Source organism: Lepidochelys kempii, chromosome 9 (assembly GCF_965140285.1).
Source record: "Lepidochelys kempii isolate rLepKem1 chromosome 9, rLepKem1.hap1, whole genome shotgun sequence".
Taxonomy (NCBI): domain Eukaryota; kingdom Metazoa; phylum Chordata; order Testudines; family Cheloniidae; genus Lepidochelys; species Lepidochelys kempii.
Genome location: NC_136388.1, coordinates 47,075,788 through 47,090,301, shown reverse-complemented (window position 1 = coordinate 47,090,301; position 14,514 = coordinate 47,075,788). Strand labels below are relative to the sequence as shown.

Genomic DNA, 14,514 nt, shown 5'->3' with positions numbered 1-14,514 from the left:
GTGGGTGACAGACTGAATTAGTACAAACAAAAGGACTTGTGGATGTAACTCAAGGACTGTTTTAAGATCATGCTTCGTAAACAAGAAAAGAGTGGGACCAGAAATCAATGGACCTAAATTGTTGTGTCAGAAACTAGGTCTAATTGGTGGAAAAATGAGTGTTTGGGCCATTCTGCTCATCACTCCCTTTTGGGGCACTTAAAAGAGAAGATTTAAAAAAAAAAAAAAAAAAAAAAGGAGAAGCTTCTCTGACAACTGCTGGCTGGGAGATGGGTGGACTGGGAGGAGCAAGCATTAGCAACATGGCTGCCTCCCCATTGTGTCATTGGACCTGGGGTCCACTATAACACCATTGGGCCTTTGTCATCCTGATCCTGAGAGATGTCCTGGCCAGACCAGGCCAAAGAAAGGTACCCAGATGACATTGTCACCTCCACCAGCTCTGAGACTTTGGTTCCTGCTTTCTCCCCTTCACTCCCCCACCCCTCCAAAAAAACCACAAACCCATCCTCGTGTCCTTTTCTTCCTCACAAGACCATATACTTTATAACACTGCCGTAAACCTGTATGGCCAAAAAGGCAGTTTTAAAGCAATGCCCTGAACAGCCCAATACAGGTACAAGTTTGCCCAGTCTCGGAGTGGCTAATAAGACCATATGCTTTTCCAGCAGTGCAGTTGCAAGTGAAAGTCAACACCAGCAATAGAGTCTGCATTTTCTGTCGTTCCCTCTCATGTATGTTTGTTTTGTCATGTAGGAAAGGGGATCAGACTTCTTCATAGATTCTAAGGCCAGAAAGGAGCATTGTGATAACCTAATCTGACCTTCTGTATAACACAGGCCAGAGAGCATCCCCAAAATTATTCTTAGAGCAGATCTTTTTAGAAAAAACATTTAGTCTTTATTTGAAAATTGTCAGTGATGGAGAATCCACCACAACCCTTGGTAGATTGTTCCAGGACTTCAATAGCAATATCAAAAACAACAGCTCTACCCTATTTTAGCTAACTTTTTCCATTTCCCCCCCAAAAGGGACACTTACTACCATCTAAGACAGGGGTCTCCAAACTTTATGAGACCAGGGCCATATTAGATTTTTGAAGGGGCTTTGCGGGCCGAAGCGACTGTGAAAGAAATTATATATGCAAAATCATTAAAAAAACAACACTGCTGTGTCAGTATTGCATTCAATTCTAAATCAGGCTCCCCTTTTTGGGTCTGCTCTGCCCAGTGCCTGCTAGGCATGCCTGCTCTGCTGTAGAAAATGACAAAGGATTGAAAGTTTGGCTGTACTTGGGTAAGAGAAGCTCCAGGTTCCCATTGTTGGTTGGGGCTGTTTGGTTCTATTAGTGCTGAAGTAAAATTTTAACCATTATGAAATTAATTTCCATCTTCTTTACTTCATTTATTGGCGATGTAATTAAGCATCTGGCTTGTATTTTTACTCTAAGGCAGGGGTCCGTGCCTGCTCGGCTGCAGCAGCAACTCTCCCCTAAGTTGGCTCCCCTTTTGAGGGGACACTGGCTCCCGGGGGCACTCACCCCTCCACACTGCTCAGCTGAGCTATTCCCTTCCCCCCCACAACCCATGTGACCTGCTTCCAGCAGCCCCTCCCCCTGCCTGCTCTGCGTGCCTACTCAGCTGCAGCCTGCCTGTTTGCTTCTCCCGGTACCTGCTCGGCTGCAGCAACGACTCTCCCCTAAGTTGGCTCCCCTTTTGGGGGGGACACTGGCTCCCAAAGGCACTCACCCCTCCACACAACTCAGCTGGGCTGCCACCCCGTGTGAGCTGCTGTCAGCGGCCCTTCCCCCTGCCTGCTCGCTTGCCTACTCAGCTGTTCGCTTCTCCCCTGTTGGTTGGAGGGCCAGAAAAATGGAAGCCCCGGGCCGGATCCGGCCCACGGGCCGTAGTTTGGAGACCCCTGATCTAAGAAATGGTCAAACAAAGGCTTTTCCTTCTGAAGACCCTCTACAACTAGAGGGAAAGGGAAGAAGGGATATTGTTAAGACAAAAGGCTCACTTAAAAGCATTTGAAATGTAGACTATTAACTGTTTTTTCCTTCTCTTCTGTATCTTTAATAAAAGGTTAAACTTTTAAAAAACTTTTAATGGTGTATTTGCCATGGGACTAAGCAGGGTCAGGTCTCTGTATACCAAACCTTATTTAAAATTGTTTAGTGTTGGACCATGACAGTCATGTTAACACCTTTGATTCTTTGGGCCAATTTAGTCCATCAAAGTTAATACATCAGCACCCAACCTACAGATCCTTAGGCTATTTGGCCCCAGTTCAGGAATGTACTTAAGTACATGCATAACTATACTTAAGTATGTGTGAGTAGTCCCATTAAGCACCTTCCTGAATTACAGGTTTCAGAGTAACAGCCATGTTAGTCTGTATTCGCAAAAAGAAAAGGAGTACTTGTGGCACCTTAGAGACTAACCAATTTATTTGAGCATAAGCTTTTGTGAGCTACAGCTCACCTGTAGCTCACAAAAGCTTATGCTCAAATAAATTGGTTAGTCTCTAAGGTGCCACAAGTACTCCTTTTCTTCTTCCTGAATTAGGAATTTGCTGGGGTTTTCACCCACATTATTTGGGATTCTAAGAGCAAAGGGGTTTGTTGTTTATCCATAAATCTGTTTGTTTAAAATGGCTTTTTTAATTCTTGATTTTTTTGTCTTCTTTTTTAATTTAGTGCAGTTAAACTGAGACCAAAGGAGGGAGAGACCTACTTTGATGTGGTAGCTATTGTTGATCCGGCTACCAGAGATGCTCAAAGACTTGCTCCATTACTTATGGTATATATAAAGCATTGTAATGCATTAATTAGCAGTTAAAAGACTGTAAAATAGTTTAAAACTTTTATAATATAGTTTGTTCTGTAGTTATGGATTGTTTCTCTTTCCCCTTAAATGGATGGTGGATAGGAATCGTATAATGGCCTGTTGAAGCCTACAGCACAGTAAAAAAGCGTTTGAGAAATTTACGGGTATCATGAGAGAGAGACAAGATTAGGTTGTTGGTATGAGAAAAACTTCAATTATGTGAAGTGCAGAGCGTTTGTTAGTCATGTTGGCATGTAATGTTTGATGCTCCTTGACATCTCTTGTTAGTAAAATTATTACTTATTTGAAATCTCATCTTGCGTTTGAAAAAATAGAATAAACAGAGTTGAAAATCATGGTAGTGGGATTATTAATTAAACTGGAGATAAAGTAATGATCAATTTCTCAGAAGGGCTGTGGGCTTTACAAAATTAAAGTGCTTTGAATTCATGGATTGGAAGGCTCTCTAGAAATACAAAGCATTGAATTGTTAAAATAAAATACTTCATCTCTAATAATTAGATCATGAGGCTATTTCTTTAATGTTTTAAAACCAATCTTCATATGAAAGTCTAACATCAAAAATTTAGAGCATGTCCATATTACAGAGCCTATGCTGGCACAGCCCCCTAGTGGCCATGTTGCATAGGAGTTCTTCTAGCAGAGTAAACCACTTGCCCAAACAACTCTAAGCTGATAGAGGCACTCTTCTATTGTCACAGTTTCGTCTACACTGAGGTTTTTGTCAGTATAGCTGTGTCAGCTAGAGGCTGTGACTCTCACGCCTAGCCAACATAGCAGTGCTGGCAAAACTTGTAGCGTAGACCAGGCCTTAGGCTATGTCTACACTACTAATATAGCAATACTGGTATACAAAGCGCTCCTAGTGTGGACTGGCAAAGCTGAGCTTTGTATTGGTACAGTAAAACTATCCCCATGAGCAAAACAAACTATACTAGTTAAAGTGAAGCTTTGCCTGAATAGCTGTGTCTACACTACAGTCTTCTGCTGGCACAGCTATGTCACTCAGGGATTACCCGTCTTTACGCCCCTGACTAACATAGCTATGCCAGCGGAAGACTAGTGTAGACGTAGTCCTAGATGACTCCATATTTTACAGTGTTTTTCTGTATTGACATGGATAAAATTAGACTCACATCTCACATATTTGTGAGATTCATTTGGATAAATACATCAGATAACTAACTTCAGCATGTCAGTGAAATGCTAATTACAGTATACTATGTAATAAATAATTAAAAAGGTAAGAACAGGGCCAGATTAACACAGGGGCTTTAGGGGCTGCAGCCCAGGGTCTGGGGCTAAGGGGGGCCCTGCAAAAATAAATCCATAATTATATAGAATTCACCAACCCGTTGATTGCAATCGACTGGTCGATCCTCTGCCAGTCGATTGCGATCTCTGGGTTGCTAAAAGTCCAGTGGCGCAGCATGGCTCAGGCAGGCTGCATGCATGCCATGGCCCCACACCGCTCCCGGAAGCTGCCAGCTGCTGGGCACATCTCTGCGGCACCTGGCGGGGCAGGAGGCAGCTCCACACGCTGCTCCCACCCCCAGCACTGTCCCCGCAGCTGGCCAATGTGAGTTGAGGGGGTGACACTTGCGGGGATGGGTAGCGCATGGAGACACACCATTCCCCTCCCCACAGGGGCATGCAGAGACATGCCAGCAGCCGGCCACTTCCGGGAGCAGTGTGGGGCCACGGCATGCAGGCAGGCAGCCTGCCTGAGCCCGCCGGCCAGGAGCTGCCTGTGATAAGCACCTCCTGGCCGGAGCCTACACCTCACACCCTCTCCTGCACCCCCAACCGCCTCCCCCAGGTCAGAATCCCCTCCTGCACCAAACTCCCTCCCAGAGTCCACACCCCTCATCTGCACCCCAACATGCTGCTCCAGCCTGAAGCCCTCTCCTGCACCCAAACTCCCTCCCAGAAAGAAACTAATATAACAGCTGTTCTAAGGTAAGAAGTAGGCTATTTTGAATTAACTTAACTATATTCTACATGTTTTAAGACTGAAATGTAACCACAGAATGACTTTGTTAATTAAAAGGCAAGTTTAGTATAGTGTTAATAGCCTCAATGCCATAATTGTGATCATTTTGTTTTAAATTAGGAAAAAGACTTGTATACAGGGGCCACACAAAATCTAATAGCCCCAGGCCCACAGGAGAGTTAATCCGGCCCTGGGTAAGGCCACACTCAAATGATTTTTCATTGGATCATTTTATACAAGTTCAGTTCCACAGACAATACTGTTGAGGGAGAATCTGTCTGCATCTTGTCTACTACTTAGAATATCCCCAAAGTCCTATTTAAAATCATGGTACAGCAAGTAACTAATTCACTTCACCAATTCAATCAAATAAAATGTGTGGTAGGCAGATTGTTAATGCTCATTAAGGCCTAATCTGCAAAAACAGTACTCATCTCTCTAGTAGGAATTTTAGGGTATATGTGTCTCTCATATTTTTAGGTTTTGAACCAACTGATAAACATGAATCTAAGAGTTTTTATGAACTGCCAGTCCAAACTTTCTGACATGCCTCTGAAAAGGTAAGGAATACTATGTTGGGGGAAAACACCTTAGTGTAAGCAGCAGTGTTAAAAACATTTGAGGATCATTTACAGGAGATAAACATGCAATTCTGAAGTAAGAAAAGGCCCCTGAGGGCAACAGTTCTGTTCATGGCAACTTTGGAGGTTTCAAAATTCATTTTCGTTCCACAATGGAATAAAAAGTAACTCTTCTGAATGTTTTCGCAAAACCAGAGTTGTGCTTAAATGTTCTCTTTGGGATCGAAACATGAGTTTTTCAGTTCAGGAAGGGGGTGTGTGTCTGTCTGTCTGTGTCTAGAAACTGTTGGGTACGGCACTGGCATGGGATTTGGGAGATCCAGCTTCAGTTCCCTGCTCTGCCTGATTCAGAGCAGAGTTTTGACCGTTCTGAACTGGGAAGAGCAGGGACCTGAACATGGATTTCTCGCATCCCACTGTCCTAACCACTAGCCTATAGAATCAGAGTATCTCTCCTGTCTCATCCCCTCCCCTCCCCCATGAAAACTTTATCAAAATCAGTATGTCTCGGCATATTTGCCCACTTCAGTCTCTGGCATCTCTGTTGTGACTTTAACTACAGCGATTCAAATGCAATATTAAGATATTATAGCTACTCCATAAGACACTTCAGAATTTAATTTGAGTCTAGATCCTTCTGGTAAAGTAAAATATTTAATTAGTCAAGATGAAATTTGATCTGTGTTAAGTGTGATTTCTTAAGCAAAGAGCCTATACATAGAAGGGAACACAAGTCCAGTAATGGGCTTTCAGAGGCTCTGAGACTATCCGTTGGAAAGATGACTGTCAGTGAGAGTTAAAAGGCATGAAACATGGCAGCCAGATATTCTATTTCCTTTTGCAATTTCAGCTTTTATCGCTACGTTTTGGAGCCTGAGATTTCTTTCACAGCAGACGACAACTTTGCTCCTGGTCCAATTGCCAAATTCTTGGATATGCCTCAGACTCCACTGTTCACTCTGAACCTAAACACCCCTGAGAGCTGGATGGTGGAGTCTGTCAGAACTCCATATGACCTTGATAACATTTATTTAGAGGAGGTAAGAGACTTCAGCATTTCCTATTTGTTTAGTGTGCTTGTATATGATTTTTCTGGGGCTCATCTTTGGAATTTGGAAGCTCAAAACAATGCAGTGCTCTAGACAGATGAGGGGAATGCCACATTTACACATTCTAGGCTTACTGCAGGTTCCACAGAAAAAACTGCATCACATTTATACAGCATTTCATAGAAATGGTCCTGAACTAGAAAAGAAGAAAAATTATTATGGGGCTCCAAACTTTTTATTTTTTAATTTTTTAAATAAAGGAGTTTTTCTGATGCTCCATATAGCGTCTTAAATTTTTAAAAAAATCATTTGTTCAAAATTTAAGAGTTTTTCAACTCCGGTTTGTTCAAGGGATGTTTTGTGTAGGCCTGAGAATATCACCTCAAATGTTCAGGCCCACCCACCTCCTCCCTCCCCTTTCTCTCTGAACACACACTTGTCTGCTGTCTGCTCCCTGTTCATTTTCAGTTCTGCTGTTACTGGTAGATACCCACTTTCAGGGGCTGGGGTTGAGCATGCACCACCACTAAATAGATAAACAGACAACATACAAAAGAAACTGGAAAATAAATGTTCTCTTATCTTTCCTTTATAGTAACCTTAGGAGTGAGTTGTCATAATAATAGGTCCACCATTTTCAGATGGAAATGAGATTTTTCAATTTGATGGTGATCCTTTAAAACTTTATATGCTATCAGAGAAATCTGGAAGGGGGGGGGCGTTATAAAAAGAAACAAGGAAAGAAGTGAAATCAAAAGAGGACTCCACATTTAATCCAAGAACACTGATAGTAAAATAAAGGAAGTATATCTGTCTGTACGGTCACTGGTTGGCATTTAGAAAAGCTTTATGGCATGGAGGAGTTAAACCAATTACTGTTGGCAGACACGACTTTCCGGCTTGCTAGTCTAAACTGACATTAGCTAATTAGGTCCTAGATACTAGTGCTGGGGTCTCCATTACCTGCATTATAAGGTATACCACATTCACTTACACTAAGCTTAGGAAATTATGAAGTGATGTAAAGTGAACAACTCTTTCTTGCTTCAGAGAGCAAGCTAATAACCCTAAGTAGGTGTGAAAGTATCATTTTTCCCCCCTTGGATTAAGCCATTGCACTGTTGACGAGAAACAATTAGATTTTATTTTTAAAAAAAAATTGTTTGTGTATCTAGTGTACGTGCAAGATGCCAGATTGAATGCCCTGGAGGCTGAAGTCCTCTATTTATCCACAGAACAGGTTTGGCATGGGCAGTGGCAGTGCAAGCTTCCCCACCAATGTGCCTCAACCCTGACCTGGAGGAACCACCTCTAGAGGTGAGAGGGTAGTTCAGTCTCCAGAACCATTGAGTCCTTGGCTTTGTCTGCTGAGGTTGTCAACAGTAGTGCCAACTTAGAGGGTGGCTCTTGTGATATGGACTTCTGTCCTCTGCAAAGTGGAGCAAGACTGCCAAAATCACTTCAGATAGGGACATCAAAAGCCAACAGTTGGTAATAACTTTTGGCCACTGCCAACCTGGATTACATTTAGACTGAAAAACTTTATAACCTATTACCAATTCACCTTTATTTTTGCCTCCCTCTAAAATATCTGGTAACATCCAGTGCCAGATGCAGTACAATGCATTAGATAGACCAATGGTTGGCTCTATCATCAATGATCCTGTACTAATTGTAAAGCAAATTGTATTTGTATCACTGTTAATTTATTGTCTTAAACAATTAAATTATAAATGGGCAACTAAAGGGACAATACTAATAATTTTAGACCTCTAAATTTATTTTACCAATTGTATTTTCCTTTTCTGTGCCTGAACACATGGAAAGATTCTGAACGTATCGGAGACTTTTCTAATCTAATCACCATCCCAAATCACTAAACAATACTGGCAGTGTTTTTGTATGTGAGATCTCCGAGATGCAGATCACTGAAGCTAACAATTAAACTGAGCATTCTGGAGCAGTAGGGAGGTTGGACCATCTCACAAAATATCATAACATTCTTCACAATTGATAGTTTCCTCAGGAGAAGGTCCAAGCCCAAAATAGCAGAGGATTAGGATTGAGGTGCATTGAGAACTCTGGGTGGGTAATTTTGCTCTGCAGATTTGTCCTGAATTATTTGCAGACAATTACATCATTTAGCATGCTGTGGGCATTGTGAAAATCTGTCTATGTATATAAAGATTAAATTATTGTTTGTTTTTAAATTAATTGGTAATGAAGGATGGTCTTGGACTGGACAGAACTCAACAAATCTGGGTTCAGTTTCCAGCTCTGTCACAGACTCTGTGTGTGACATCAGGCAAGTCACTTGAACTCTGCCTAAATTCTACATTTCTATATGCTTCTCTTCTCCCACCCTTTCTCTTGTCTGTAAACTCTTCAGGGCAGGGACTGTCTCATACTATGTATAAATACAGTGCCCAGCTCAGTGGGGTCCTGATCTCCTTTGGGGCCTCTAGGACTACTTCAATACCAATGAATAATAATCCACCTGAACCAAAATACACAAGTGCTTTTATTTAAAAACTAAAATTGAATTTTAGAGCATAATCCAGCCACTAGGCAATGTAGTCAGAATAACTGGTTTGAGTTATTTCTAAATGCAGCAATGGCTCTTCTTTTTTTTGGTGGTGGCAGGTTGATAATAGAGTAGCTGCAGAATATGAATTGGAGTATCTGCTTCTGGAAGGACACTGCTATGACATCAGTACAGGACAGCCACCTCGAGGACTCCAGTTCACGCTGGGAACTTCAGCCAATCCTGTCATTGTTGATACCATTGTGATGGCCAACTTAGTAAGTGACTGGTTTTATACAGGCAACAAACTACATTCCTCAAGGTTCTATCCTCTATGTTGCTCATGATATATGCAAAGTCTATTGGCAAGAACATTAAGAAGTACGGGTTGCCTTTTAATATGTTGAAAATACACATGTGACTATTGCTTGCACCCCAATGGATCTTGCAAGTTTGGTTTCAGTTGTGGAAGAATGGTTGGATTAGGTTGCTGGTGAGATATGTCAGAGCACTTTATTCCAAACACTGTCAAGGCAGAAGTCTTGCTTTTGGAGCGGGCTGTCAGTTGTTGTTACCAAAATACTCTTGGTCCCTCCATATCCCAGCTTACTGAGAGGACTCTTGCAGGTAGTAGTGTGCCCTCTTAAGAATATTGGCATCACATTGAACAAGCTCTTCCCATGGAAAACCAATCAGTTGTGTAATTTGTGTAGGCTGGCCCTTGTCTCCAAAATAACCTTGTAATAGCAATTTGTGTCCTCACACCCACGAGGCTGTCATTTTAATTGTTTCCTAGCATGGCTTCTTCACATCTTGTTCAGAATACAGTAGCACAATTGCTCACTGGTTTTATTATTTCCATTGTCTACCTGGAGAGTGTGAGCTGATCTGAAATTGACCTTGTTGATAGTTAATCATGCTGCCCTGGCTGTGTTCAACACCAACTTGAGCCTTGTCCAAAGAGGTCTTTGAAACCACCCATTTTTCAGGATTCCCTCATAATGTCTTAGGTCAGCAGACCTCCATAGCTTTGCTAAAGTGGGTCCTAGGAGTGGAAGTCATTCCTTCTTGACACTTGTCTCAGTTTATTCTCCCATTTTAAAAACAAGAAATATAGTACACTCCTTTATAGTCTGGGAGTCCAAGGTAGTAAAATCTTATTCTGCAGGCAAGTGAGTGATGGAAAGGGAAGAGATGTCATTTGTTCTGTAAAAATCTATAGAATCATAATTTCAATGGTATCACCCTCTGCAGAGTGGGGGTGGGTGTGTGTGTGTGTGTGTCTCGCGCGCGCTCGTGCTCTCTCTCTCTGCCACCCCACTTCCAGGTCCTCTGGCTGGTGGAAATTTTGGTAATACGATATCACTGGAAATGGCTCAAGCTGGGAGAAAGAACTCCTGCCTGATACCCATGAACACGATGTATCAAAGAGGACAAACCTAGAACAATTATGTAGCTATAATGCGTTGCTTACATTAAAAAAGACATTCTATGGATGTTACCCTTGACATGTAGGACTGAGAACTTATTCATCAAAGTCATCAGTGTCATCTCTGTCTAGGGCAACACTGCTAGGCATGTTATCACACTGATTCTCATCTGTGCCGCACTTGCACTTCTCCGTACAAGGCAGGCTGCTGGCCAAACGTTTGCAGGCTGGTGAGCATCTGATCTTTGCATACAAGCATTTGATTAACTGCAGGATTGATTTGGGAGTGTGTGGTATTTCATATATCACTGGTGTGATAAGTCCATCTCCCAAGACCCATCCATGCCCAGTAGGGGAGGGTAGTTTTGGATGTGCTTGATCATTCCAGAGCCATTCCATTGCTTGATGATTTCCTCTGTTGATAGCACGTATAAATGTACCCCTTGTTGGTGGCAGTTTTTCTCCATTTGTCTGCTTTTTGGAAAACATCCATGAACATAGCTCTGTAAGTGTCATAATGTTGGTCTTCAAATGGTAAACTCAACATATGAATGCTTCCAGTGCATTTATGACCTCACCAGAGACTATCTCAGCTGTTCCAAGCACCTTTAGAGCAAGGAGAGTGGTTGTCAGAGACTAAATCCAGTGCCTTCCAGAAAGACAATTTGGTCTTTCCAGCCAATTTTCCAGTAGTGTCAAACCCTGAGAGGGCATGGAAACCTGGAAGTGTGGTGGCTTCTAATGATCCTAGAGGTAGGAACACATCTCTGAAGGATATACAGCAATTCTGTTCCCCAGCAGCAGGCACAAAAACAGAATCTTGCAAAAAAGTCTGGAATAGCATCTCAGAGGGAGCCCTAGAACATTAGTGTCCTGCATAAAAATCAAGACATTACTAGCACTTATCTCTGGGGTACAGATAGTATGCAAGATAATTTTAGTGTCCGCCTCCTCTTGGGAACTACAAAGAAATTCCATTGAACAGTGCAAGGCAGCAGCTTCATTATGAAGTCTCACGTGTTGAAACTTCGGGCTTACTGCAGAAGGAGCAGGTGTTCTTCCTGAAACGCACACCATGGGACCTAGTGTAAGGTGAGCCTTGCCCACAGTTGTCACTTGTTCCAGCTTCTTCAACTTTTTTTTCCTGATGCTTGAAGTACTTCCTTTCCAACCTTGCCAAATACAGTTTATGGGTGCACTTCCTCTAGTATTTAAGGTGCCATCCACCATTGTGTTTAACCAGGTCTTCCATAGTGACGCTCTCCTAAAATTCAGCTACTAGTCACTAATCTTTGTTTCCCCACTGATGCCTAAAAATGATCAAGACAAAAGTAAACACAAGGATTTTGTAATTAATTACTGCGGGATTGTACTTAATTATGTTATGTAGCTATGTGCATCCCATTTGGACGTGGATTCCAGTACCTTCTGGCTGGATGCTGAAATCCTAACCGGTGTCTCATCACAATTCTTTTGGCATAACAAAGCTGATACTCAATACCACTGAACTGCTTTTTTGCCACACTCCTTCCAATTAATTGGGTAGCATGTTCTGAGCATTAAGTGACAAGACAGTATGGTCAGTTGAGGGCCACAATTTAAATTTGTGAGAGCTGAATGTTTGACATTGCTGTGTTAAAATATAATTTAAAGAAATTGATTAAAAAAACAACATTTTCTCAAAAACGTATCTACATAATTGTTTCATTTGTCATGTTTGGTACCACTGTGTTTGTGGGAGAAATAAACCCAGCTTGATAGGATACCCAAATGATACTCAACTTGACCCATTTCCGCTGACATTGTATTACCAAAATATTCACCAACTGGAGGACCTGGAGCTGAGGGGGAGTGAGTTTCCCCCGCTACCACGCCGCAGAGGGTGACACCGTTGAAATTAGGATTTATTTATTTAATTTTAAACAAATCAGCTGACATTCCCTTTCAGGGCCCTGGGGAGGAACAGGGGGGGCAAGTGGTGTAATTTGCCCTAGGCCTCAGAGGGGCCCCCATGAGAGTTTTCGGCAGGGGGGTCCTTCAGTGCCATCAAACACACCCAGAGTGAAGGACTCGCTGCTGTTTCTTCCACTCCGGGTCTTCGGCGGCAATTCGGAGTGCCCCGAAGACCCCAGGCGTCCTGAATCCCCTGGGTGGCCCTGCTCCCTTTGCTTCCCATCATTAACTTGCCCATGGCATTACACATGTTCCCAGACTGTAAGTCTTTTCTGTAATTACCTGAGGCTATGGCTACACTCAAGAGCTTACAGTGGTGCAGCTGCAAGCTCTGTAGTTTCAGAGTAACAGCCGTGTTAGTCTGTATTCGCAAAAAGAAAAGGAGGACTTGTGGCACCTTAGAGACTAACCAGTTTATTTGAGCATGAGCTTTCGTGAGCTACAGCTCACTTCATCGGATGCATACCGTGGAAACTGCAGCAGACTTTATATACACACAGAGAATATGAAACAATACCTCCTCCCACCCCACTGTCCTGCTGGTAATAGCTTATCTAAAGTGATCATCAAGTTGGGCCATTGGGAACTTGATGATCACTTTAGATAAGCTATTACCAGCAGGACAGTGGGGTGGGAGGAGGTATTGTTTCATGATCTCTGTGTGTATATAATGTCTGTTGCAGTTTCCACGGCATGCATCCGATGAAGTGAGCTGTAGCTCACGAAAGCTCATGCTCAAATAAATTGGTTAGTCTCTAAGGTGCCACAAGCTCTGTAGTGTAGCCACTCTAAAGGGACAGGGGGAAAGCTCTCCTGTTGGCTTAATTAATCCATCCCCAACCAGCGGTGGTTGCTGTGTTGTCAGGAGAAGCTCTCCCGCTGACATAGCACTGTCCACACCAGCACTTAGGTTGGTGTAATTTATGTCGCTCACAGGGGTGGCTTATTCATACCCCTGAGCAACATAAATTATATCGACGTATGTGGTAGTGTAGAAATAGCCTCAGTGTCTACTAAGGTGAATATAGGCCTAATGGAAGAACAAAAAAGGAGCCAGATTTTCACAGTTGATTTTTCTATATTGCACACTTCCCACCTCTTTAGCTGACAACTTCCATAATTTTGCTGTAAGATGAGCAGTGGGTATTGTGACTGTGCACACCCACAGGTGGGGAGTGGCTCAGATTTTTGTAAAACTGTTTTTAATTAGCCACTTTGTGGGGAAAACTACATGCTGCATTTGTTTGTTTTTTTAATGGGTATATACTTCTCTGTTTAACTTTTCCTTCTTATAAGTTTGGTCTCTGAACAACTGAATCTGAAGAGATTTGGAAATAGCCTACTAAGCATGCACACTGCATCATTTTCCTGAAGTTCAGAAACTTGGACTGTTGTGCTTTTTCTCCAAATGTTTGCACATGCATCTCTGATTGTGCAATCATAATTACACATTTGGTGGCAGAATGAAAGAACATGAGCCTATAGGATGCATCAGCACAAATATTTAGACCCTCATCAGATTTTGTCACCTTAAAAATGAATTTTCTGATTCTTCTGCAATTAAAATCTAAAAATTGATGTTGCAATAACATACTTTTGTGTATGTGTTCTGCATAGTAATTTTTTAAAAGTTGTACCAGCGTGGTGTGGTGCACTAAGTGTAGGATGTTAAATCAAGTTGAAGTCCCAATCAGAATGAACCAAACATTATGTACTGAAGCTGGATCTTTTATGGATCATTACAGTGGTTATCTGGTGGTGACTTGAAATATATATTTTTTTCTGCCATTGAGGGAAGCCCACAAGTTAGACATTCTGGGTCATCTTTGCAGAAAAACAGACTGAAAGTCTGTGTTTGGTTTCTGCTCCGACAGTAACTACTTGAAAAAACTCCATCTGTTTGAAAGATTCTACCCGTTCCATGAGTATTCCTTACTTTGAAATGGGAAATTTCATTGGAACTGGTAGAACCTTTCCTGTTCTTATCTGTGTTTTGAAGTTTAAAGATGTTTTAATCAGTTGATTTATGAGCAAATATATACAAATCTAAAATGGCTGATAAGGAAAAATGTTCAAACTGTATACTGCTAGGAAACCACAGCAAAAGCAGTCTTGATTTTCAGCTAAAACAGTGTG

General features: G+C 42.1%; 1 protein-coding gene across 9 annotated transcripts in view; it reads left to right on the top strand.

The window, feature by feature from the left end:
- The window catches only part of UGGT1 (UDP-glucose glycoprotein glucosyltransferase 1), a 116,544-nt gene that overhangs the window by 83,854 nt on the left and 18,176 nt on the right, over positions 1-14,514 (top strand). For all 9 annotated transcript variants that reach the window (XM_073360120.2, XM_073360118.1, XM_073360117.1 and 6 more), the window contains 4 exons: positions 2,699-2,801; positions 5,323-5,402; positions 6,274-6,463; positions 9,116-9,274. In XM_073360120.2, the coding sequence (XP_073216221.1) occupies positions 2,699-2,801; positions 5,323-5,402; positions 6,274-6,463; positions 9,116-9,274 (532 nt within the window). The remainder of the gene's footprint in view (positions 1-2,698; positions 2,802-5,322; positions 5,403-6,273; positions 6,464-9,115; positions 9,275-14,514) is intronic.